The sequence below is a fragment of the Sceloporus occidentalis genome, unplaced genomic scaffold (assembly GCF_023333645.1).
Source record: "Sceloporus occidentalis isolate IW3139 unplaced genomic scaffold, rSceOcc1.0.p SCAF_76, whole genome shotgun sequence".
NCBI lineage: Eukaryota > Metazoa > Chordata > Lepidosauria > Squamata > Phrynosomatidae > Sceloporus > Sceloporus occidentalis.
This window is the reverse complement of record NW_028317056.1, coordinates 4,630,473-4,655,151: the sequence shown is the minus strand read 5'-3', so window position 1 is coordinate 4,655,151 and position 24,679 is coordinate 4,630,473. Positions and strand designations below refer to the sequence as shown.

The 24,679-nt window shown below is 45.5% G+C and overlaps 1 protein-coding gene across 1 annotated transcript; it reads left to right on the top strand.

Moving 5' to 3' along the window:
- The first annotated feature begins 679 nt into the window (after positions 1 to 679).
- LOC149285844 (dynein axonemal assembly factor 8-like) lies at positions 680 to 22,530 on the top strand. The gene is made up of 18 exons (XM_089494945.1): positions 680 to 853; positions 1,824 to 1,889; positions 1,978 to 2,122; positions 3,227 to 3,577; positions 3,817 to 3,971; positions 4,423 to 4,615; positions 5,895 to 6,026; positions 6,408 to 6,602; positions 11,935 to 12,246; positions 12,878 to 12,937; positions 13,462 to 13,515; positions 13,852 to 14,021; positions 14,728 to 14,923; positions 15,624 to 15,718; positions 17,904 to 18,000; positions 20,044 to 20,255; positions 20,467 to 20,552; positions 22,494 to 22,530. The coding sequence occupies exons 1-18, from the start codon at positions 680 to 682 to the stop codon at positions 22,528 to 22,530; spliced, it is 2,730 nt and encodes a 909-aa protein (XP_089351071.1).
- Positions 22,531 to 24,679: the final 2,149 nt, after the last annotated feature.

The window sequence follows — 24,679 nt, the reverse complement described above, 5'->3', positions numbered from 1 at the left end:
GTACACATACTCGCCTCCTTTACTTTCTATACAGGAAGCCTCGTACGGTCCAGAGGTCAGCGCGTTACCTGCCTCATCAAACAGTGGCGCTGAGATGGTTCTCCTAACAGTGTGGCTGTCCAGCTGCGGACAGATTATCATCCCGGGACAGCACGGCGGTCGCTCTCCGGACTCTGTCCTCTCCTCCGCCAATGCCTACCACGTTTTGCTCACCTGGCTCCTCTCCTTGGTAGGCATATCTCATGAGTCCAGTACCTAAACTTTACTTTGTAAAGTCTCCGGCGACAATGCTTACAGCTGACTTATATGTCATTTATCTGCCAGGTACCAGCCTTAACACCTCAGAGCAAAGGGGTTGTCCCCTTTCACGTGCTGGGACTACAGCAAGTGTGGCGAGAAGAAGGACTGGCCCTTTACGCCTGCTTGGCTGCGCCGGACACGCAGGCGATTAGTAGCCCCAGGATCCGTAAACGAAAGGTCGATTCTCCTTACTCTTCTCCTTACTAAACAATGTTTAGGGCTGTTAGCAAGGTATTCCAATTTCTACGACATTGCAGTAAGATAAGGACTCGTTTGCGTTAGATAGCAAGTCTACCTTGGCGGAGTGCAGATTATGTTTTGTGGGTCAACTTTTTAATTTGATTTTTGGATGGCACAGGGTAAAGAAGATTTCCGAGGTATGTCCAGTTTCTACCAGCACGTGTCGCTCTTCCTGGCGCAGAACACCTTGCAGAGTGTCGCCTGGTGGATCGAGGGGGTGACCTATCGGTTGCAGAAACAGCGCGTTTCCCTACATCTTGAAGTTCCACCTGTCAAGCTTAGCAACATCGTGACTCTTAATACTACTACAGAGGTACTGTACATATCTACGCGCTCATACAGTGTGACTGCTAGCTTGGGCTGGTGTGTTCACCAAAGCGAGAGTGCTGGAGAGTTGGGTACAAAATCCAAACAACAAATTCACTAAAGCCAACTTGCATAAGATTTCACAAAAAAATAAAAATACAACTTGCATGCAGGAGATGCGAGTTGATAAAAGCAACAACTTCTGAATTATGAGTCTCTCCTGCTCCCCTTTCGCATTAAATAAAAATTAAACAGGAGACTCCATATTAACTGAGGTGGGTTGACAATTACCCCAACCCCAGCACATAGTGGAGTTGGGCAATTAAAGAACCTGGGAGGGCATATTGCCCTATCAGGGTGGGTGGAGGATAAATAATATTAAAAAATCCCCTTTGAGAGGCATGGGCTCTCACCCGCTTCTCTTTCCCAAGCGGGAAAGGTAGGGGGTTATAAATACATTACACCTGAAGGGAGGCATCTTTGCTTTAATTTAATGTAATAAAAAAAAAATACAATTATAATAATAAAGCAGGGGGGATGTTTTGTGAGTTTCAGGCAAAGACGCGAGTAGACATTGAACTCGCATGTCCTCGCATGTAACTTGCAAACAACTCGCATGCACATGGAGCGGGCATATTCTGTGACTGAAGTGATCTGCTCTTGCAAGTTGTATCATTTCTGTCATACCTACCGTCTGGTTTCCAGTGGTTGAACTGATGGCAATAGTGATCTGAAGTGTAAAGCATCAGATCTGTTTTCTGCTTTGTCCGGCCAGCCGTTCTGTGTTTCAGCGTCTGAAAGTGAATATAGTTGCGGCAGCTAGCATTTATCAGAAAAGAGGTAAATCCCTACGTGGAGGAGGTTGGATGTTCACTGCCGAGTGTGATCTGCATGTGTAAGCAGCCAGATAACTGGTGTGTGTATGTTGGCAGGCGGTGGAGAAAGCTTTCTCATCAGCCTCTGGATTCTTCTGGCAGACATGGGAGACAGAGGAGAAGCTGAGTCCCCTCACCCTTGAGACAAACACAGATAACGAGACAGAGGTGAGAAATGTTTGTAAGCCTTGTGCTGACATCCGTGCTGCTTACTAAATGACCCACAAAAATCTCTGTCGTTTTACGTTTTCCCCAGGTGCTCTCTGTCACCTTATTCGATTCTCTGCTAAGAGACCCCATTGCGTTTCACCATGCCCTGCACCTCATTCTGATGAAAGGACTGGATGTTTGTGGCTTAAGATTGCTCTACCCGGAAGACGCTCTTCTTCGTACTGTTATAGGTATAAATTATTGACATCAAACCATCTTGGGGTCGCTTCTTTTCTATTCTTATATCATCTAAAATTGCCGTCCTCTCGTCTCGCGTGGGTCAGCACTCTTGTTGTGTCTTGAAGATTCTCTTTCATAGGGCTATGGCTCTGAAGAGCAAGTAAGTAATACATTTGTATTTTTTTTATATATATTTACCTTCTTGCTATAGAGGAAGAAGTATTCATTTTTCGTTATTTATCTTTGTATCGTTTTTTTTTTTTTTTCTTACACGTTATGCCTGTGACGGTTTTGCAGTATTTGGTAGTCTCCGCCAGTCCCGTGCGGCTACTATTACTGTTAAGTCCGTAAACCATAAATAGATTTTCCAATTAAAAGGATCTCTGGCCTTTGAATGAAGTGTCGCTAATTACATTTTTACGTCTGCAGCTCACAAGATTTCTGGTTTTCAAACCCATTCTTGCCTTGTTGAGAAGGAACCCAATCGCTGCACAAACTTTTCCAAAAATGTTTTATGCTTTGCTTGAGGGATATATTTATAAAAATAGCTCTGACGTGCCCTTCTATGCATTTTTGCATGCAAAAAAGTGAAATATAAGGTGACAATCAGCCATCGTGGCTAGAGCGTACCTTTAATTGGATAAAAACAACACAGAAGCATTTATGAAGCTTTTCCAATATCTATATGAGTGGCATAACTTAATTGTCATGTGACTATTAAAAAACATTTTTACAAAATCGATGAATTTTTTTATGAAAAGGGTATTGAAAGCCAGCAAACGAATGAATGACATTTCTAATTCTGTATTTAGCTGGCAAAGTGTTAAATTCACCATATAGTGTGCAAGGCCACCTACATACTGTATACATACCGTATACATACTGTGTATATGATATTATCATATGTAGTCCTTCTCCAAGGAATAGTGTGTCCGGGTTCCCTCTGTGCCATGAACCCTCTGACAATGATCTTTGAAATGTTTTGGGGGGAATGGGTGCAGTAGGTCTGTTCTGTAACTGGGTAAATCCCGTACCCCGTACCCAGGGATTTTCATAAAAAGCGTTCATTGGTAAGTAAATGAATATAAGGAATTGTGTCCCTTTTTTACTTACAGATACCCTTCCTCCATCCTACACCAAGAAAAATGTACAAACCCCACCGGTTATGGCTTTAGCTCTGCGGGGACATCATACGGGAGACGTGTGGGGTGATATATCAGGTCCGTGTGACCCCAAACTGGCCAGACTGACGGATCGACATTCTCTCCATGCTCTGTACGGCTTCGGTAGAGAGGAACCCATCCTACAGTCTGCACGAGGCTCCGGGCGGCTTATGCGGGATCTCAGCCTTTGGTTTGGGGGCAGGATATCCCACTCGGGTAATGTGAACATTGGCATCCAGAACCCACCTGCAAGAAGCACAGACACATGCCGGCCCCCTGCGCTACTTACAGCCACCATTAAGGGTGAGTTTGTCTACATGTATAGATAAATCCACTGCATACAGGAATATATACATAAGACATAGGTCTTTGGCACAGAGAACCGGTTGCCACCTCTGATCTGCAAGTATTTCTAAAAAACAATATTTAAGGGCATGTTGGCTTGTTGGATGAAACCAAACAACCAGGAGATGTTTTTGATGAACATTCAGGGAATCACATTTAATGCTTCCTACTTCTCTCTTGCATCCCACCGTCCCCAGGAGATGTGTTTCTGGTCGTGTCTCCAATCGTCCCTCCATGTGCTTACGGAGATGTGATAGACATTTGTATTTGCCGAGGATTCGCTGTGTACGGGGTCCGGAGAGTCCGCCTTTCTGCGAAACGCGTGGCCATGATGAGCATGTCACCCAATCAGGTACGACACATACACAAAAAAAAAAACTAAAACTAAGCACACAAATAGGTTTTTACTGCGTGAAAGGTTGGTAATTAAAGTCCCGCGCAGTTCATACTCCCCCACAAACAGTCCGAGCCTGGTTGGGTCACTTGGGAGAATGGACTCCGTTAGCTGGAAGATTCCTGGAGGAACGAGTTTTAAACACTGGTCAACGTGACCTTGTTTAATCATCTAGATTTCTAAAGAGGTGGATTACTCAAATTTCTAAGATGGATTTAGAGTTTCTTGACACACAGAATCTGAGTCAGTTTTTTTTAATTTATTGACATATGTAAATCTCTTAATAAAAATAAAAATGTAATTTCAAAGTTTCTGTCTCAAAGTGTATGGGGCTTCACACCACTGTAAGGTAACTAAGCTATATGCCTGATTTCATCCTGAATCATTGGCCTTTTTTTTTTTTTTGCAGCTGCCCATCTTCTGCCCAAACGCACCTTCGGAGCAGCTGCCCATCTTCTGCCCAAACGCACCTTCGGAGCAGCTGCCCATCTTCTGCCCAAACGCACCTTCGGAGCAGCTGCCGTCACTTCCTATCCTTCACTGCCTGATTCTTCTCTTGAGGAAGGAGAATGCCAGCCACAACGTGCCAGGACTCATACACGGTAACTAACTTAGACTGCGCGCGGTGGCTGGGCCAGCGTCCCCAAATCATTTGCCCCTGCGGTGTAATGTGAAGGTCACACTCAGACACCATCATTCGCTAACACGCTAATACTAGAGAGACCTGTACCCTTAGAGCAGAACTGAGAAAGAGATGTGGTCAGCCTTACCTAAAGCACCCTCCACCTTCCATGGACTTCCTTATGGACCTTCTATATAAAAATGTAAAGTTGAACTTGACAAATTGGGCCAAGTTTTTGTTGGCATGGCCAGTTGCCCACATTGGAGAAACTGATCTCCCACTGCTCACTGGTAGACCCCAGAGATTGGACCCAAACAGTGTGGAAGCGTATTTGAGTTTGAGGCGCAGGAAAAGAGGCGCCCCTAAACGATCTCTGGTATGCCATCGATGAGCACAAAATACGTCCTGCTTTTTAAGACGTGTTTTTTTCATGTTGTTTGCTTTTAACCTTTTGTTCTTTTTTTTTTTAATGTTTTTTTTTGTGCGTTTCTTTCTGCTCTCTGCGAGTCCACTTTGTGAGCGTGACTGCAAGCTCACGAGAACGCTCAGACTGGCACGCTTTTCACTGGAAGGCTCCTGACAAAAAGATTCCATTACCAGCATTAAAATGACAATAAGCTAATGGAACTTTTATTGTGATTCCTTAGCAAAAACAGCAATGAATTACGTCGCGCTGAACACTCGGACAGAATGTTCTGGTACACTCGCTGCTACCTCATTAGGCACTTTCCGGGAACCCTGTTGGTTTTAAAGGAACCCCACAGATTAATGAAAATATTTTACTATATTATTAATATTATTATTATTAATATTTTACTCCAATTAAGCCTGTACTCTGTAAACACACATTTTACATCTCATCCTATTTCTTTTTGCTATCAAGGGTCCCTCACCTTCATCTTCTTCTGTAAAAACAGAAGTATTTATTTAAGCAGTCGGCTCGATCTTCATTCTCCTTTATACAATACCCTTCATTTGTCTTTAGTTTAATTATTCCTGGTTTGTGTTTTCTTATTTCACTTATATATCTAAAAAAAAAGGTTTTATTGCCCTATTTTGTTAACCTGGCAATATAAAATGGATTTATGAAGTCATATTTAGGACCGGACTGGGGGTGACTAAACGACGCTGGCACTAATTATGTTAATGTTGCCCTTCACTGCAGCGGTATGACTATAAAACTTTAAGGAAGATATTTTTGATGTAGATACACCATTTTTAATTCGCTTCTTGTTTTTTGTGTTTTTTTTTTTACCTAGGCCTAACGAATGGACTGGCCGAGCACGGTGTCTTGGGCACGGTCCGGAAAAGCATCTCTCGTCCTGGTGAACTTGATCCCGCTTTGTACTTTCACATGGTGCCCTATTCTGACGCTCTGTTACAGGGCCTGGGTAGGTTCTGTGCCTCTTCAGAAACATAGAAATATAGAATTTGCTGGCAGATCTTCCCATTTTTCCCGATATAATATATTAATCCGTCCTTGTCTTAATTACTCAGTCAGACTCTCTGACTAATGACAGTCTATGGAGGAAGGGACTTCATTAGCATTGCCAAAAAGCATCAGCTCAGTGTGGTGTTTCAGCCGGGAAAGTCACCCAAAATATCACATGACCGCTCCAGTATAAAGGGAGTTTATTGAGCAAAATGAGGTTTTGGACCATGCTAACCTATATTATTTTATACAGCACTGGGTTTTATGCTCGAGATTTTATCTTCTATGGGAGTTCACCTTTAGCTTTCCCACTTTCCAACGTCACGTTGTTTTCCGATAGGCGGCAGTTTGCATGCAGTCCCCGATCCCAGCAACGTCACTCTGGATGTATTTTCCAAGCAGCCTTTCATCTCCGACCCCGAACTGGAACAAGTTGTAATCCTCACAATGAGCGGAAGACAAACTTTAAAGAGAGCCGGGCACTTTCTGCGCCAGATCCTGCGACCCTTCCCTGAGTATCAGAAATCAAGCCTGGGTAAGCGCTCCCCTTGCATCACCACATTCATTCGCAAGAAAGGAACATTTTTAAGTAATGGAAATGGAAAATGTCTGCCGGCGTTTGATGGTTTGACTTTCGGTGGTCTGTATGAATGAAATAAGGTTCGTTTTGTCTGAGAGATGAATGATCATTGACCAGGAACTACAATTCTATCCACAAAGGTCTCCCCGAGGCCAAGGCTTGAAGACGTGGCATTCTCCTCTTAAGGGGCAGTTTAATGTCCTTGACAGTACCATTAAAGAAGAATGTATATTAAAGTACTTTAGGAGTACGGTAATGTGCATTATTTAAAGAGCAGAAATAATATAGGACTTACGTGATGTAGATGCTGCAGCTCTATACAGCGCTGGGGGTTATATTACTGTATATAGCGCTGGGGGTTATATTACTGTATACAGCGCTGGGGGGTTATATTACTGTATACAGTGCTGGTGGGTTATATTACTGTATACAGCGCTGGGGGTTATATTACTGTATACAGTGCTGGGGGGTTATATTACTGTATACAGCGCTGGGGGGTTATATTACTGTATACAGCGCTGGGGGTTATATTACTGTATACAGCGCTGGGGGGTTATATTACTGTATACAGCGCTGGGGGGTTATATTACTGTATACAGTGCTGGGGGGTTATATTACTGTATACAGCGCTGGGGGTTATATTACTGTATACAGTGCTGGGGGTTATATTACTGTATACAGCGCTGGGGGTTATATTACTGTATACAGTGCTGGGGGTTATATTACTGTATACAGCGCTGGGGGTTATATTACTGTATACAGTGCTGGGGGTTATATTACTGTATACAGCGCTGGGGGGTTATTACTGAATACAGCGCTGGAGACTTATTACTGTATACAGCGCTGGGGAGTTATTACTGTATACAGCACTGGGGTTATTACTGTATACAGCGCTTGGGGGGATATTACTGTATACAGTGCTTGGGGTTATATTAATGTATACAGTGCTGGGGTTATATAACTGTATACAGCGCTTGGGGGGATATTACTGTATACAGCGCTGGGGGTTATATTACTGTATACAGCGCTGGGGCTATTACTGTATACAGCGCTGGGGTTATTACTGTATACAGCGCTGGGGTTATTACTGTATACAGCGCTGGGGTTATTACTGTATACAGTGCTGGGGTTATTACTGTATACAGCGCTGGGGTTATTACTGTATACAGCGCTGGGGTTATTACTGTATACAGTGCTGGGGTTATTACTGTATACAGCACCCATAAACCCGGAGAGTTCCCAGGTATGGTCATTAGTCTCCAGTTCTGTAACGTTACTCCTTATGTGGCGGTACTGCCCAAAACCGTCCACCGGGGGGCAGCAAACACTAAGATTTAAATGATCTATTTAGGTGAAATTTTAATGCATTTTACAAAAAAAAAAGAAATCATGTTTGAGTGCAGATGCTTTTTTATATTCAAGAGTGTTTCCTTTTCCTTCAAATATGTCGGCAAGATAGTCAGAAACTGTAAAAACCTTCAAGCGTGTCTGCACCCTTACCAGACCCTTACAAAAATGTGATTTTCTATATTCCGTTTTTTAAATAAATATCTTTAATATTATTTGATTTTAAAAACATCTGGCAAAGATTTGATGCAGTTTGTAGCTTTGGCTGGTAAGTGTTTGTTTGCTATCAGCTAGAGGGCAGATTTCTGACTGATGGGCAGACCTCTGGGGCAGTACCTTGTATCCCTAGTGAGAGGGGTAAATTACAGCTCTTTCCCGTCCCACCAACTCACCACCTTTCAATTGTCCTCATTCACACAGCCCACCCTGATCCTGCACCCCACCTTCACCCTGATCCTGCACCCCACCTTCACCCTGATCCTGCACCCCACCTTCCCGTCTGGACCCCACCTTCACCCTGATCCTGCACCCCACCTTCCTGTCTGCACCCCACCTTCACCCTGATCCTGCACCCCACCTTCCCGTCTGCACCCCACCTTCACCCTGATCCTGCACCCCACCTTCCCGTCTGGACCCCACCTTCACCCTGATCCTGCACCCCACCTTCCTGTCTGCACCCCACCTTCACCCTGATCCTGCACCCCCACCTTCCCGTCTGGACCCCACCTTCACCCTGATCCTGCACCCCACCTTCCCGTCTGCACCCCACCTTGACCCTGATCCTGCACCCCACCTTCCCGTCTGGACCCCACCTTGACCCTGATCCTGCATCCCACCTTCCCGTCTGGAATAGGCAACGACTCAAGGCTGCCGTAACTAGGTATGGCTAGGTAACACATTGTATCTTTATGCAGTTTGTCTGTAATTATTATTTTATTATTTGCTGTTTGGATGGCTCTGCAGATCATGTAGCTGCTCGATACTTAACAACAAAACACTTAAAGGCTTGCAGGAAAATTAATTAAAGGTGCAATGCACTCAGCCGAGTGGCTTCTACCACGCGAGGATCAGCTGGCATTTTAATGCCGTACTCTACGCGCTTTGCCCACTTAATAAATATCGGCGTAGCGCCGCGTACCTCTGAGCCAACGGAACCGTGTTCTTCTCCGAGGAACGCGCCGAGAGACGGTCAGGTCCCAGGGGAACGTGGAACTTGATCTGAAGTGTCAGCCACGGGTTTCCCACAGATAGAATATATTTCTGCAGACCTAGACACATCTGTGTATTATGCTGACACTAGCGCTGTACCGAGTCACAGCTGTGGGGATGCCCTAGATATATAGAGACTCACGTTGTTCTCGGCTATGTTCCCGGTGACAGCGAGACCTTCACATCACTGCACCCGCTCTAGCCCCTTGGTGTAGCACCTGCGCAGGGAGACCACCTTATTTTAGTATTTTTCACTACTTTAAGTATTATTATTACTCATCTTGGTTCCTTCTGTATACCTTTTGCCATCTTTCTCCTCTTCCCCCCCCCTCCACTCCCCCCCCTCCATACGTGGAAGGTTCTGTTCCTATCTATCCCTCGTATAGCTTCATGTTCTGATTCCCGAAGACGTTTTGGGTTTCTGGCCCAGTATACCTCGCTGCTCGGGGGTGGGGGGTTTACGAAGGCTGAGCTGGTCTGATGCTCGGCTCTCTGGGTTGTTGCAGAGCCCAGAGTAAGTTGAACGTTTTCAAGGTTTCTGTGCTCACCGAGAAAGAAAAACACCAAAATCACTCGATGACCGGACCTGACTGGCGGCCGCACACATTGCCGGGGTGTTCTGGGCCACCATCAACCGTTTTATTATAGTCGGTGCTGGGCATGGGCCATCTTCTCCATCTTTCCCAATGTTCGTGGTGCTCCATGCTGAGATGTGTCCGTTCTTTCTCAATGACCATCTTCATCGGGCAATAAACCCAACTTGGGTATGGAGTACGTTGATAATGTTTTATTTACTATTTCTTTTAAACGTGGACTCTGTATTTTAATCTATTGGCCTGATCACAGTTCATCTTCATGGATTCTCTTTAATCCTAACCAAATTACGGCTACCGACCACCATATACGATCCCACCATTATTAACCGGCTAAAGAACCTTTTATACAGGAATGTCTGACCCCTCTGTGATCTTTTTGGGTATCTTTGTCGGGTTTTGTAATGTCCCCCCCCACACGTTATACGGTGGATCTTCCCATAAAGCTTCCCGAATTTCGTGTCGAGCTTCATTTCAACAGATTCTCCATTAAAAATCCCCGCTCCGCGACAGACAACGATTGGAACACGATGTCTGTAGACGGGATTTTCTGGCTCAAGGTTTTCCGTCTGTGTTCTAAAAGCCGTGTCTAAAGCGGCAGATGTACTCAAAGGGAGCCCTTCGAAAACCGGGTGAGAAATCGAAACGGGATAAAACGTGCATCTTTTATCCGCACGTCCCAGACAAAAAAAACTGCGCTGGGAATCATGAGACGTTTTGACATGTATTAATTTACATAATAGCCCGTAATCTTTTCCTAATCTGGTAAATATAGGTCGTCGGCTCCGCTTATACATATAGCATAGGAAGCAGCGTGCGAAGCAGTGGGTTGCCGTTGAAAGGGTTAAACTGCATGAATCTGTAGACCGATGTAGTCTTTGTCCTTTCTCTTCCCAATTATTTCAGGAACACTGAGAGGTTTGGCTTCTCCCCCCCCCCCCACCGAGCTTCCAGGGCTCGCTCTCCTTAATGGGGACAGAGAGCTGTCAGCTCTTCCAATCCGCGGCTCCACCATTTAAATATAACCTCGACGGATTCCCCCATTCGTGGTGTCTTTGGAAGACGGGGGATCCGTAGGAGGTCTTTGTTTTATCAGTTTAATATTTCCGAAAGGTGCCGGAGAGACAGAAAACCAGCCAATGGCAAGTCCAGTGTATGTCGTAAACAGCCAATCAGAATTGGTTTAATGTACGCCGAACACCACAATGCGTTGGGAGTCCTTATCGTTTGATACATCGTTTGGCGGATCATCGCAGTGTTTATATACGTGACATTCATTGACTAAAGCGGAAAAACAATTAGGGAACAGACAAGGAAGAAATCCAAGCTTAATCTTCTATAATTTTCTATCCTTTGACGTGTATCCCGGACACCGTGTAACACTTTTAGAGGATTGATTTTTCCTACTAGTGTTTATCTGAATTAGAACATTGTGCAGCCAATAGGAATCAAGCAAATGAGACGTCCCATCTTACGATGGCTGCATGCAGTCTGAAACATATATATATATATATATATATATATATATATATATATATACACACACACTACCATTCAAAAGTTTGGGGCCACTTCACAAAGTCCTTGGTTTTATATATTTATAAATAGAAAAATAAAAAAAGGAAATTCTGTCTATTAAAATAACATTAAATGGATCAGAAATCCAGCGCAGACGGGGTTAATGTTGTAAATGACTATTGTAGCTGGAAACGGCTGATTTTTAATGGAATCTCTTCATAGAGTCCCTTTATCACTCCCATCACTCCTGTGTTCCAATGGCCCTTTATCACTCCCATCACTCCTGTGTTCCAATGGCCCTTTATCACTCCCATCACTCCTGTGTTCCAATGGCAATTGTCTTCGCTGATCCATGTTTAAGTTTAAAAGGCTAATTGATTGTTAGAAATCCTTTTGCAATTATGTCACAGCGAGAAATTTCTGTGTTTTCCATGAAAACAGCGAAGTGATCCCAAACTTTTGAATGGCAGTGTGTGTGTATATATACCGGTGTGTGTGTGTGTGTGTGTATATATATATATATATATATATATATTATACATCAAACTGTGTTGAAAATAGATGTCTATAAAAATTCCATTCATCATTATAATGCTGAAGTTTTTGTGTCTTTACAACAGGCTCACAAGCTCTCAGGTTCGAGCTCCTGGGTTTGAAGTGGTTGCCATGCCTAAGTCGTCTGCAGGCCAAAGAAATCACTCCGTATGAGGTGGGAGATCGGCCGTGGCAGGGAAGCGTGGAGCGGCTGACCTCCAACCCAGCCTTAGTGTGTGCTCTGCGTCGGGTACATGCCTTCGCCACCATGGAGCTCACCATCCGGGAACTGGCTCCCACCACAGACAAGAGGCAGCCCCAACTCATCATGTCTGCCACCCCTGAAATTGCCTTCCGTCAGGCAGCCCTAATATTTACAGACAAGGAAATGGTTAATGGTAAATACCTAAAGCCACCTTTAGTTAGTTATTTCTATTGCTGGAGGTGGGGTGTCATGGCTTTAAAAGTAGTATTTAGTGCGCATACATTGTGCTTATACCAGGGTTAGGGTACCTCTGGGGAGGGCTTTTGGATATAGGTGGGGCTAGTTGTGTGTGGGGCAGGGCTAGCTACTCACTGGGAGGGACGAGCGCCTGACAGTATTAAGAGGGCAGGAGTAGCCAAACTCCACTCCCCTGTTCAGAAGAAGCTTATGTTACGCTACATCTTACTGAATGCTGGTCCACTAAAAACCACTAGGATTTTAAATTAATTTCTTTCAATTTACTCGCCACCGGATTCAGACTTCCGCATGATTCTAAAACATGTAAAACGCAGGTGCATTAGAATCTCAGTCCTTGGTCTGATGAAGTTTTATCTAGCGATCAGTAAGAATTATTTCCCCGTGACACAAGCCCATGTGAATAATAATGCTTCGCTCGTTGCATCCCTCAATAAAGACCTTTAAAAAAAGATAACGAGGCTGTTATTGGCTGCCTCGTGGAATATAGAGATGAATGGTTTGTGCCCGTGGACCACGAACGGCTGCTATAAATATCCTTGTTTTTTTCGGATATTAATTCCCTTTAGACCCGGGAAGCCGTTGCATCATGAAATACGTAGCCCCTCCGTGGATTACCTACAAGTCTGGTAAGAATGAAAAAGAACGCAGATTTCATAAATGTATAGAAAATATTAATAACACAGACATATATCGCAGTTATGAAAGTGTGTCTTTGTTATTATGTATCTAATAATGTCTACCTGCATGCTATAATATTGGTACCAATACTCTAAGTACTTCATATATATCGCTGAATAAAGAATTATTTATTGCACCTCTGTGCATATTACCATACGCCCGTGTGTTATAAGATCCCTGTAGGTATGTAATGTATGACCCCATCGTACAGCGCTACGGAATTTGATGGCGCTATATAAAACAATAAATAATAATAATGGATCTCAGTGTGTGCTTTTTCATGTCTTCCTTATTAGATGCTCCTGTTATTTTAAAAGAATAACCTCCTACTTCACAGATTGGGTACATAACACCCCAATTCCACCCCCACCCCTCGTTAAATGTGCCAGGGGGCAAATACTGAAGTCATCTTATGTTACCAATAGAGATCTGGATGGTCTGTAACACAACCGTGTTAATATCTTTTTGGTAGGTGGAGAAGCTCACAAGAGGCGGACAGAGTCCGTATTCACGTACATGCTCATGGGTGAGTCAATCAATCTTATGTTTAATAGAAAGCTCAGAAAGAGCTTCAGGGAATGTGCTGTCAATACTCCCGAAAACCATTTAAAAAGAAGAAGATTCATTTATTTCGTCTTAAAGTAAACCAGACGATTTGGCCCAGCTTCTACCCGTCCACGGATGATCGAAGGGGCTTTTCCTTCAAGGAACCAACCCGGTAAAGGGGACTGGTGGCCATGCATAGACTTCTTATGTATTTCCCAGTACCCAAACCCAGTGAGAATATGACATCATTATCATGTAACTTCTGAACTTTGATAGTAAATGACTCTTTGCTCTTCTCACCTCCTAATTCTTTTAGGTCCTCCACCGCTCTACACGGTTCTCCTGCTCAAGCCGGGGACTTGGAGCAATACCCTTGGAAAGATATTGCGGAAGATCGAAGGGCAACGATTCTGCGTGGTGGGAATGAAGGCCGTGACTCTGACTCCGCAGGACTTCTCCCTCATCATCTCTGAGGATGCGAAGCAGGTGAGGGAGTCCTGGAGGAGCCCACTGGCCGCCTTTCATCCCCAGATGCTGCTCTTCTCCATCGCTGATGGGTGTAAATCCCATAATTAGATAATTGTTATGCGTTTTACTTTGTGTATTTTGGTCATTTTAACAACGCTGCAGTATTTTTCTGCATCACTGACACTGTTTATCACTTGCGTTATACGCATACTGTGCCACTCTTATCCTTGACCTGATTTTGACTTCACCGATAGTCAGTAGTAGCTCCTCAGCTGTTGTTGAACTACAATTCCCATAATCCTTGGCTAACCAGTGAGATAATCCATGTAAAACATACACTAAAACACCTTCTATAGCCTCTTACATCGTACATTGAATACTGCAAGCATCGCTCTCACATCACAATCCTAGATCCCCAAAATATCACAGATTTACCCCCAAAAAAACCCAAAACCAAGATTCATATAAAAACTCCAGTAACTGGGATGACTTTCCAGCCTCTGTCCTGAAGGCCTCGTCAGGACTGCTCTTCTTGCTCACCATTCTTTATCTAGTTTTAAAAGATAAATCACATCTCTTTTGCGCTTCAGGCCATTCTTCTCGTCTTTCAGTCTCATCGCCTCTCGTTGAGCAGTACAATATGTCCAAGACGTATGAATCACGATTAATATCGGTAACGATGACGGTGACTCTGAAGCCGTGTTGTGGATTTTTTCCCCCCCAGGATAAAGCTCTTTGCAGTGCCCACTGTGACTACCTGACCTCCGGCCCCTGTCTGGCCCTTTGCCTCCAGAGACACAACTCCGTGCTCAAGCTGCTGGATCTGCTGGGGCCGGAGGATCCAGAGCTGTGCCAAGCCCAGGACGAGTTTCTGTGGAGAGCCCAGTACGGATCCAGTGTCGTACAGAATGGCATGTACTGTGAGTACCCCTTTAGCCTTCACAGGACCTCGTACCGAAACACAAGAGTGGGCTTTTGTAAGACAAAGGCGATGGACTTTAGATCACTGGGGCATTTAAGATACCGCCATGAGAGCTTTGGTGGCTTGGTGGCTTAGAGGACCTCGCCTGCCCAGCCGATGCTGGATGGATAGGTTTTCCCGGACGTGGCTCTCTCCGTGACATTTAAATCTAGGGCAGAGAGCATTCATAGTGCATGTAGCAGAGCGATCAGGTATAGACGGGAACTCTGCTGGGATCAAAAGCACTATAGCGATAGGAATTACATAAAACTGCAGAGGGAATACGGGGGATATTAACCCAATTTTAATGCATGCACGTGTTCTGCTCACCATACCCCGTACTTATCGCAAATAGCCGTTTAAAAATAGTGATTTTATTACAGTGGTCATATTTAATATCTGTACCCGAAAATTAACAATAACTGTTAAATTGGCAATAAATTGTAGTTTTAGGAGTAATGTTGCCTCCTCCTCCTTCCGATATTAGAAGGGAGTGGATGAGTTGTATCTTCCCCATCACCTGATCCAGTAAATCATTATCCCCAATAAAAGCAGGAAACATACAGATGATTATAAGGAACAATTATCGTGAAGAGGAGCCTCGGAATACCGATCTCTGTATATACGCTGCTTTGACCTTTTGTTCTCTTGGTCTCCAGGCTCCACGTCTTACCGAACCGCGATCCGCGACGTGAAGTTTTTCTTTGCCGAAGGCCTCCCCTGTGACCCGTCACCCGTGCTCGAGAGCGAACAGGTACGCTTTCCCCGGCATCCGACTCTTTCAGTGCCTGCGCCGTTGCTTTTTACCCTAAACATGGATTTAGCAACCCAAATTCCTTCTTAAAACGGACCCAACTCCTAAAAAAAACAAATATTGGGTTTTAAAAATGTAAAAGTAACGTCCTTAAACATTAAAACCTATTTTAAGGGTTTATTCCCTATAGGATTTATTAAGCTAGTAATTCTAATTGCTCGATTCTGAGTACCGCAGCACTTCCGAAACACTTATTATAGGATGGGGAATTCTAATTTAAAGTATAAGTAATGCATGTAGAACGTATTAGCTGTTTTACCGACCCCATGCGCATGCTCGTGGAGCTCTTGGCCTTACCAGCCTACCCCTCACATAGGTTCGGCAGCCCCCCGAACGCAATGCTTTAGGAGCTTGACCCCATGGACTTCCAGGGGGGGTCTGGAATTAGTGTGTCTGGCAGAGAGGAAAAGTCTCTGAGCAACTTGGCCTGAGGAACCCGGAGAAACTTGGCCTGGGAGAACTGGGGGGGGTTTGCTTTTGATTGGGGGGAGTTGGAGGCAATTAAACATGCAAAATTGGGGTTCCCAGTTGTTGATAAACTGCAATGGATTATGGGAATTGCCTTCACTGTCTCGGTTTTATGACACCTTTTGGGGGTGTCCTAAAAAAAGGTCCCAGCTACCAAAATGCAATGGGCCATATTAAGTTCCCAAAATGACTCGGAGTCCAGAGATCCTCAGAGTCCGACTGATTTAGATTTCCAGTTAGCCACAAAAGATCAGCGAAGGTGGAAGATTTGTGGGCAAACATATAAATGACGAGCAGTCACCGTAGAAACCAACAGGATATTCCTGCTGATGATTGGATCTTAATTTAGGAGATAAGGTCCAATTTAGCCTTGATCAGTACCGGCCTCGAAGAAACCACGTCCGCTTCTGGGTTTATAACGAGGCGCCTCGGACTCTGCAAACAGTTAACACGCAAATTCGGGATAAATCTGTAAATTTGTCACAAATCCGCCAGCTTTGTGGAGGATTGCGAGAAAACCTTCGCCCGAAATAGAAGAAAAGAACAGAGCGTGTGGGATATTTCTGGCCGTCCCGATTAATTATAATATACCGGATCTGCTGGAAGTGCGGATTTAGTGCTGCACGCTGTATTTATTGCAGTAGGTGCCTTTTTTTTTCCATGTACCTGCGTTTGGCGCAGCTGCCTCTGGACGGCAGATCGTGGTTCTATATACAGCCGGTTAAGTGATTGATACAAAGCCGCACTATCGTTACACTCCGGCCCTTCGATTAGGCGTGATATGTGCCTAACAGACAGCTGGCGCTCTAAACAAAGGCGGAATTGCAGCTTGAAACTATTATAACCACGTTACAGACCGTGTTTTCTGATAAGCCTTCTGAATATTAACCCTTTAGTCAACAGTTACAAAGATGCTTTACTGAGAGGGTGATAGATAAGTGGAACTGCCTTCCAGCAGAAGAGGTAGAGGTTAATACAGTCAGGGTATTAAACATGCATGGGATCGGCATACGGCTCCTGAATCTAAGATGAGACCAACGACTGATTAAGGTCTGAGTCTTTAAAGCAGGAATAACAGGCAGACGACACGGGGGCCGAATGGGGCCGATCTGCCGGCAGGTTCTATGATTCTAAGCTAGGTAAGAAGCCTCCAAGAGAAGCCTTTATATGTCAGGACAAATATGTGCTTAATTGAGCAACCTGTATTCAAGCAGGGATACCAGCTTCCTAATAGGGAAGACTGAAGTGCGATCAGATTACTGTGACCTACGGTGAGGTCATCTCCGGAATCTGCCCTCGGCATCTGCCCCGTCGCTTCACCTTGAGAATCTGTCCTTCTCCCAGACTGCAGTCCGAACGCGATCCATGCGCAGGTTCTGAATGTAATGCTAGATATGTTCACGTATCGCATGTACCGGCGCTGCACATCCTGTTCTGTTCTTACTATTATTCAGGATTATACAAGAAGTCAGACGGAATAATTAGCCGAGCAAATAACCCAATTCCAGATGAATCCAGAAAAGGGGCCAGTCTGGTTCTTCTGGCTGATACAGAAACCCCAAACACTTTGCATGTATTGGAAGAGCCGCTGTGATCCGAGGGGTTAATCTGAAATCACTGTAGAGATCTTTCATTTCTTGTTTTCGTTTTTCTCCAGATACCCCGACTGGAACAAGATGTCTTGTTGGACAGCCGAGCACAACGCGTAGCGATAAAGAACAACGTTCCCCTCTCTGGAGCGCTGACAGACCCGGGTAATGTCTGTAACCCCGTAACAGGAGCGCTCATATACACACCGACTCGTATCGGGGATATTTAAAGGGACAGCGTCACTAAAAAACATTGATTGTTGTGTTCTCTGAACCCAATCTACTATACGATCACAATATCATACTGCCTTGTGGTAAGAAAAAGAATGGCTCAGCCTTAATCACCCAGACAGACACTCTGAGTAATGAAAGTCTATGGAGGGTTGGACTTCATTAGCATTGCCATAAAGCATCAGCTCAGTGTGGTGTTTGAGCCAGGAAAGTCACCCAGCTCAATACAGCGCTGGGGGGGGGTTATATTACTGTATATATATAACGCTGGGGGGGTTATTACTGTATACATCGCTGGGGGGTTATATTACTGTATACAGCGCTGGGGGGTTATTACTGTATACAGTGCTGGGGGGTTATATTACTGTATACAGCGCTGGGGGGTTATTACTGTATACAGTGCTGGGGGGTTATTACTATATACAGCGTTAGGGGTTATTATTGTATACAGCGCTGGGGGTTATATTACTGTATACAGTGCTGGGGGTTATATTACTGTACAGTGCTGGGGGTTATATTACTGTACAGCGCTGGGGGTTATATTACTGTATACAGCGCTGGGGGTTATATTACTGTATACAGCGCTGGGGGTTATATTACTGTATACAGCGCTGGGGTTATATTACTGTATACAGGGCTGGGGTTATATTACTGTATACAGCGCTGGGGGGTTATATTACTGTATACAGTGCTGGGGGTTATATTACTGCATACAGCGCTGGGGGTTATATTACTGTATACAGCGCTGGGGGTTATATTACTGTATACAGTGCTGGGGGTTATATTACTGTATACAGCGCTGGGGGTTATATTACTGTATACAGCACTGGGGGTTATATTACTGTATACAGCACTGGGGGGTAATTACTGTATACAGCGCTGGGGGTTATATTACTGTATACAGCACTGGGGGGTAATTACTGTATACAGCGCTGGGGGTTATATTATTGTATACAGCACTGGGGGGTAATTACTGTATACCGCGCTGGGGGGGTTACACTCCAAAACAATATTTTTCTTCTGTGTGACTTTGACCCTTTCTTGCCTTTTTTAATCATGTTTCGTTGTGCGTGGCATTATGATGGATGTGTCTGAGTTGTGGCATTCAGACCCCCGCGCTCTTTTAGTTACCCGCGGCCAGTCATATAATCGAGGATCACTCAGTCCTTGCCGCGTCTTTCGAGCGATGGACAGGCCAGTAACAGATGGGGTCCGTGGAACTCGCGGATTGGAGATTAGCCGCGCAGGACTCGCGGTGACGGAGGCTCCTGCCGTTTATCCTCCGAGTGCATGGAAAATGCGAGTCACATACTCACTTCCACGTCTTCCGGCTTATGACGCACACTCGTGTCAGCTCCTGTGCCGAGGCTCGCAGCTGTAGAGCCAACCCACAACCTTTTACCCGTAGACACTTCATTTAAACGACGAGCTGCAATTAGTCGGGGACCCTTTCCATCCCAGTACGATCTAACATTCAGCACGGCGACCGTACTAATATACAGTACGCTCTACATTCATACTGTCGGAGGCATTTTAAGGGTTAATATTCTTGTCTAACACTAGAGTTCATTTCATGAAAGCTTACAAGTGGATCTGCCGCTGAGCAGCACCTTAACTTCCTGCTATCAGGGTCTCGGCACAATTATTCCTCCCCATGAGGTTGCCCGTCCCCTCTTGGTGATTTAAGTATCCGAAATGCAAAATTACACAGATTGTCAAACAAAAAAAGCTGCGGGTAATTTAAATAAATACATTTCGTGAGGCTAAAAGCTGTGAAGGGGCCACAACATGACCCAAGGGAAGTTCCCGTTGGCCTCCTAACTCTTGTCTGGGAATGCCAGGAGCGCCAGTGGCCCCTTACCCCTTAACATGGCCCGTGTTGCCCCGTTATACACAATAGGGTGTCTCGGGAGTGACATCTTGGGCCTGTGTTGGTTGATAGGCCGTATATTGACCCCTGATGTCCTTCTTTTTCAGATAAGCCCTTTGTCAGTGCCCTCTGCCAGACTACGTGCCTCCTCTTCCCTCCCTGCACCCTACATGGCTGCCCACCGCCCTACATCCATGGAGTAGAGAAACTGATTGGCCGAGGCTTCCAAGTTACAGCGGCGCGGCTTACTGTGTTCAACCAATCACAGGCTCAGCTTGTGGCAGCGTTATACAGCCCGACGGCCGGCTTGTCCTCTCAGGTATAGAACCTCATGGAGCAGGAGGTGCTGCTAGTGATCTGTATTCTGGTCTTGCGCATGGAGCAGCTCTCCTCAGGCCTGGAGCATCCGGTGGTTTGTCCATCAACAATGGCAGCTCCACGTTGACCGACCTTGAAGCTTTGATCTGATATGTTCATGAAAGATGCTCTGTGTCCCTCACCTGACCTCGGACTTGTCTTCTTTTTGACAGCTCAAGGCTCTGTCGGAGGGACCCTGTCTGCTGGTCGCTGCCCAACGGGACAACGCAGTGTCTTGTTTTACCTCCCTTAGGGACAGGTAAGCCCCGGTTTATCTCCTGGTGACTTTACGGTGATCCCCATTTCTACGGAACGCGGCTGGAAAGCTCATGTAGACTTCAGCCAGATAAACTACGAGCCAATGTTAACTTTTCAGGAGCCAAGGAATAAGTTGAGTGCGAAGCTTGGAGACCAGGATAAGGACCTGCAATCCAGGGCAGACGACCTCTATGTTTGCACAGGGAGCCACTTTGAATAGAAATGGACTTCTTCATGCCGGAGAACGGTGTCACGGTTGAGCGTCATCTAATAGGAGAGATGAGACGTCTCGGCTCACCCACACTGTGTAGTAAATAACCCCCCCGTACCCCTAAACGTTGACCAGTCTTCTATGGCAAGAGTTACAGTCTTTCCACAGCATTCGGCGGTTAATCTGCAGCCGGGGGTCACCCAGAGGATTTGGCAGATTGATCCGGGGACAGTTCCCTTTCCTCTGACGGATTACGATGCACGAAAATCCGTTTACGGGAAGCTTTTGTTTTGCCGGGGATTAGATAGAGTCAAGGTTTCCATGACTTAGAAAATGTTGCGGGCGACGGAAATGCATACACCAGGGGCAAATATTCCACCATCGCCCAGGGCAAGAGCCAATGGGGGAGACCATTACCTGCTTCTCAGTGAGGGGGACATTGATTCATTAATTCTGAGATGCCCCCCACGGGGCATTTACTAGCCCGCACCATGGGGTTCAATTACTAAACGGTGATCTGTGGGGGACAAAGTATTTCCCACCGAGTATTCGCCATGGGCTTCTCCCGCGATGGACGATACTGTGTATTTTTATTTCTAGTGGTATGGTATAGAGTTCCGTATAGACTTCTGTAATGTTGAGAGCCAGCAGGGAGCAGGCGGTGTGACAGGAGGCTGTGTCGGTCCCAGCCGGGAGCCGTGTTGGTTCCTTCCTCTCCGTCGGTGCGAGGTGGGGGTAGAGAAGCCCCCTCCGTAGCTCTTATCTGCGATGTTACAGAACTGCCAGCCGGAAAAGCCGTGAGTTATAGTCCGCCGCGCGGCAAAAGTAGGCCAGCACCCGAAAAAAAAAGAAAAAGCTGAGGGATTTATTTTGTTTTAAGCAGCGCAGAAGCGCGGGTTCTTCAAATAACCGCGGTACGTTTCAGTTCTTGTGAAGAGGAGCGGAAAACGGTTATTTGTATCGGATTCTATAATAACGCTGAAGAAACCAGCATGTTTAAATGCCCCGATAAACTCCTACTAATGTCAGGCATTAAGGTCATGTGACCAAGGTCAGAAACAATGGCTGGATTTACACCCCACGTACCCCCAGTCGTTGGCCACCAAAAGTCACTGACGCCGCAACGTTAAATGGCTTTGAAGTAGGGGCGCGTTGGTTAAATGGGCAGGGCAAGATCAGAAAATGGGCGTGGCAGGGTCATGGTGGGTGTGGTTATGACTAAGCCCGCCTCCTGATACCCAGTGGATCTACACCTGGACGTCAGCCTTGCCCATCCTTCTTGCTCAGGTGTGTCTGTTGGCTCCGTTAGTTTTAGTAAAGCGTTCTCAGACGTTTCCGTCTCCGTTTTATGGTTAAACGGGCCGGATAGTTTGTGATTCGCGTTCCGATGACCAGCTTTTTCCTGCAGCGACGTTTATTAATTCCTGGAGTGAGTGGGAGAATCACGTCTTTTAGTGATGTTTAGAAATGTAAACTCCTTCGACGTTCCTTACACTTTTTTCCTACGCTAATTGGCGTTGCGTCTTGGAAGAGATGAGTGTCACGGGCGCCGGGCCACGCAGAACACAACTCCTATCATGAGGTTATATCATCCGCCGATGCTTAACTTGGAAATCAAGAAACTGATCTGATCCTTAACGCCGGTCCTGTTTTTACCTGTATTTAAAGACATTTGAATGAATTCCATTTATCCAAACAAAAAAATCCTATCTGAAAACTTTTTCCCTAAAGGTGCAGCGAATATATTGGGAAGAACGTGATGTCTTAGCGCAATGGTCTTTAACCTGACATGTTTCTCAATCAGTTCCTTTAAAACAGGTGTTTTAAAGGTGCCGTTCCACCTGAATTGAACACTTTTATTACCTAATACAGGGGCTTCCAACCTGCGTCCCTCCAGCTGCTGCAGGACTACATCTCCCATAATGCTCTTTCAGCTAAGGGGCTGGCTGAGGAGGATGGGAGATGAAGTCCTGCAGCAGCTGGAGGGACGCAGGTTGGACGCCCCTGACTTAATACATCAACTCTAGTAGTCCTGAATGCCCAAACCCTTCCCTGGAATAATCCTTTGGCCCTGTTCATAGTTTTCCAGGGAATGCTTAATTATCATGTGACGCAACAGCAGACTCTGATAGGTCAAGGAGCAAGGCCATGGTCAGAGTCACGTAATGCCATTTTATTGGTGGTTCACCTACCTCTGACATTGAGGCAGCCTGTAATACGGAATGAAGTAAATCTAAGCGTCTTTCAAGGTTAACTTCACGGAAGCTGAGATTGGGGGGGGGGGGGCAATCAGTTTTCTGGGGTAAAGCTATATATATTTTCTGGCCCGTTCTATTTTTAGTGGAGGCCGGTAGTTGGGTGGTCCAGGTGAGTTGGAGGAATCCTGTGTTTCTGGGGCCATACAATTGGTGAGCGTGTCGGGTATCATCCATGACCCCAAGAGCTTAACATCGACCGTGTTTCTGCCTACAGTGTTAATTTTGAGACGTCGCCCGATCAGAGCTTCCCGGCGGGAGTGATGTGTCCTCAGACTGGGTGCCAGGTGGGTGCCGCGTGTAACGGGCCGCGGGGTGACCGCCGGCAGCACGGAGATGAACACGGCAGACGCGGCAATTTCATTCATATCGCTGATTTCATTTACACAAATGAATTACATTCTGTGAAATACCTTTGGGAGACGAGTGGAGGAAGGAGCACAATTTGCCGTCTGCTCTATACCATTCCTACCTTTCTTTCATTCTTTTGTGTTTCTTCTCTGTTCCTTCCCTTTTTTCTCCTCCATTCCATCTTTTTTTCATATTTCTTCTCTCTTGCATTTGTTCTCCTTTCCATCCTTTTTTGGTCCAGGCTTTATCTTTTCATTCTTCATTCTGTCCTTTATTCTTCCATCCAATTTTAATATTTTTTTGTTCTTTATTCGATCTTTTTTTTGTTCCATCCTTTTTTTTTCTTCTTTCTCTCCTTTTTTTTGTTCCGTCCTCTTTTTTTTTTTTTTCTTCCATCATTATTCTTAAGTTCTCTGTTCCCTCGTTTTTTGTTGCTTTTCTTCAAATCTCTCTCTTTCTCCAGGCCGACAAGATGATCAGCTGTTTCTTTGATGCGCTGACCCCTGACAGCATTCACCAAGTTGTGCCTCAGGATTCATGAGGAAGGAGTTCATTATCCCGGCGTCTCTGTCGTGTAATGACAGACTCGGTGTCACACAGCCTTCCCACGCAGAAGGTCCTTCAGAACCACTGAACTCAACCAACTGATCTGACCCTCGGAGCTCGGGGAAGACAACCATATCTAGGCTGAGGTTTACACCGAAGAGGCTGACAGAGCCAGCTGGAGGACACTAAGACGATGTGGGGTATATCCTCGCATACGCACCCCGGCAGCCCTCACCCAAGTCCGTTGGCACCTTGCTCTCGGTTATTTCTGCTGCCTCGTTGGTTTGGAGTAAACGTATACAACGTTCTGTTCCTGTAAGTTATAAGCCGAGGTCGTGTTTAACGTTCTCTTCTCAGAAAGCAGTCTATCAGTCCATGCTGACGGACCCCCGTAATCGTTGACTTCCCAGATTGGCCATAGCTGTCTCCTGTTGCCAAGTGTCAGGTTTGGGTTTCACCTCCTTTCAGGTCTTTGAAGCGTTTCCAAGAGCTGTTTGCTCCACGTTTGCGAGTTCCTTCTAGTGTTTTGTCCTTTCCTCTGTGTTTTTATACGTGGCCCATGGGCTTGGTGCTCTCGGGAGGTCTTCCATTGGTACACAACGGACACTCTTAGGTTCTTTCCCTTGGAATTATCTCCTCCTTACAGATTCTTATATGGAATTTCTCAGGGTCTTGTCTCAAAGGTTCCTTCTTGTTCATTTCTGTACAGCCGTTCTCTCCGTCTTCTACCTTGCTCCTGGTCACTTGGATCTATGCTCTGCGCGT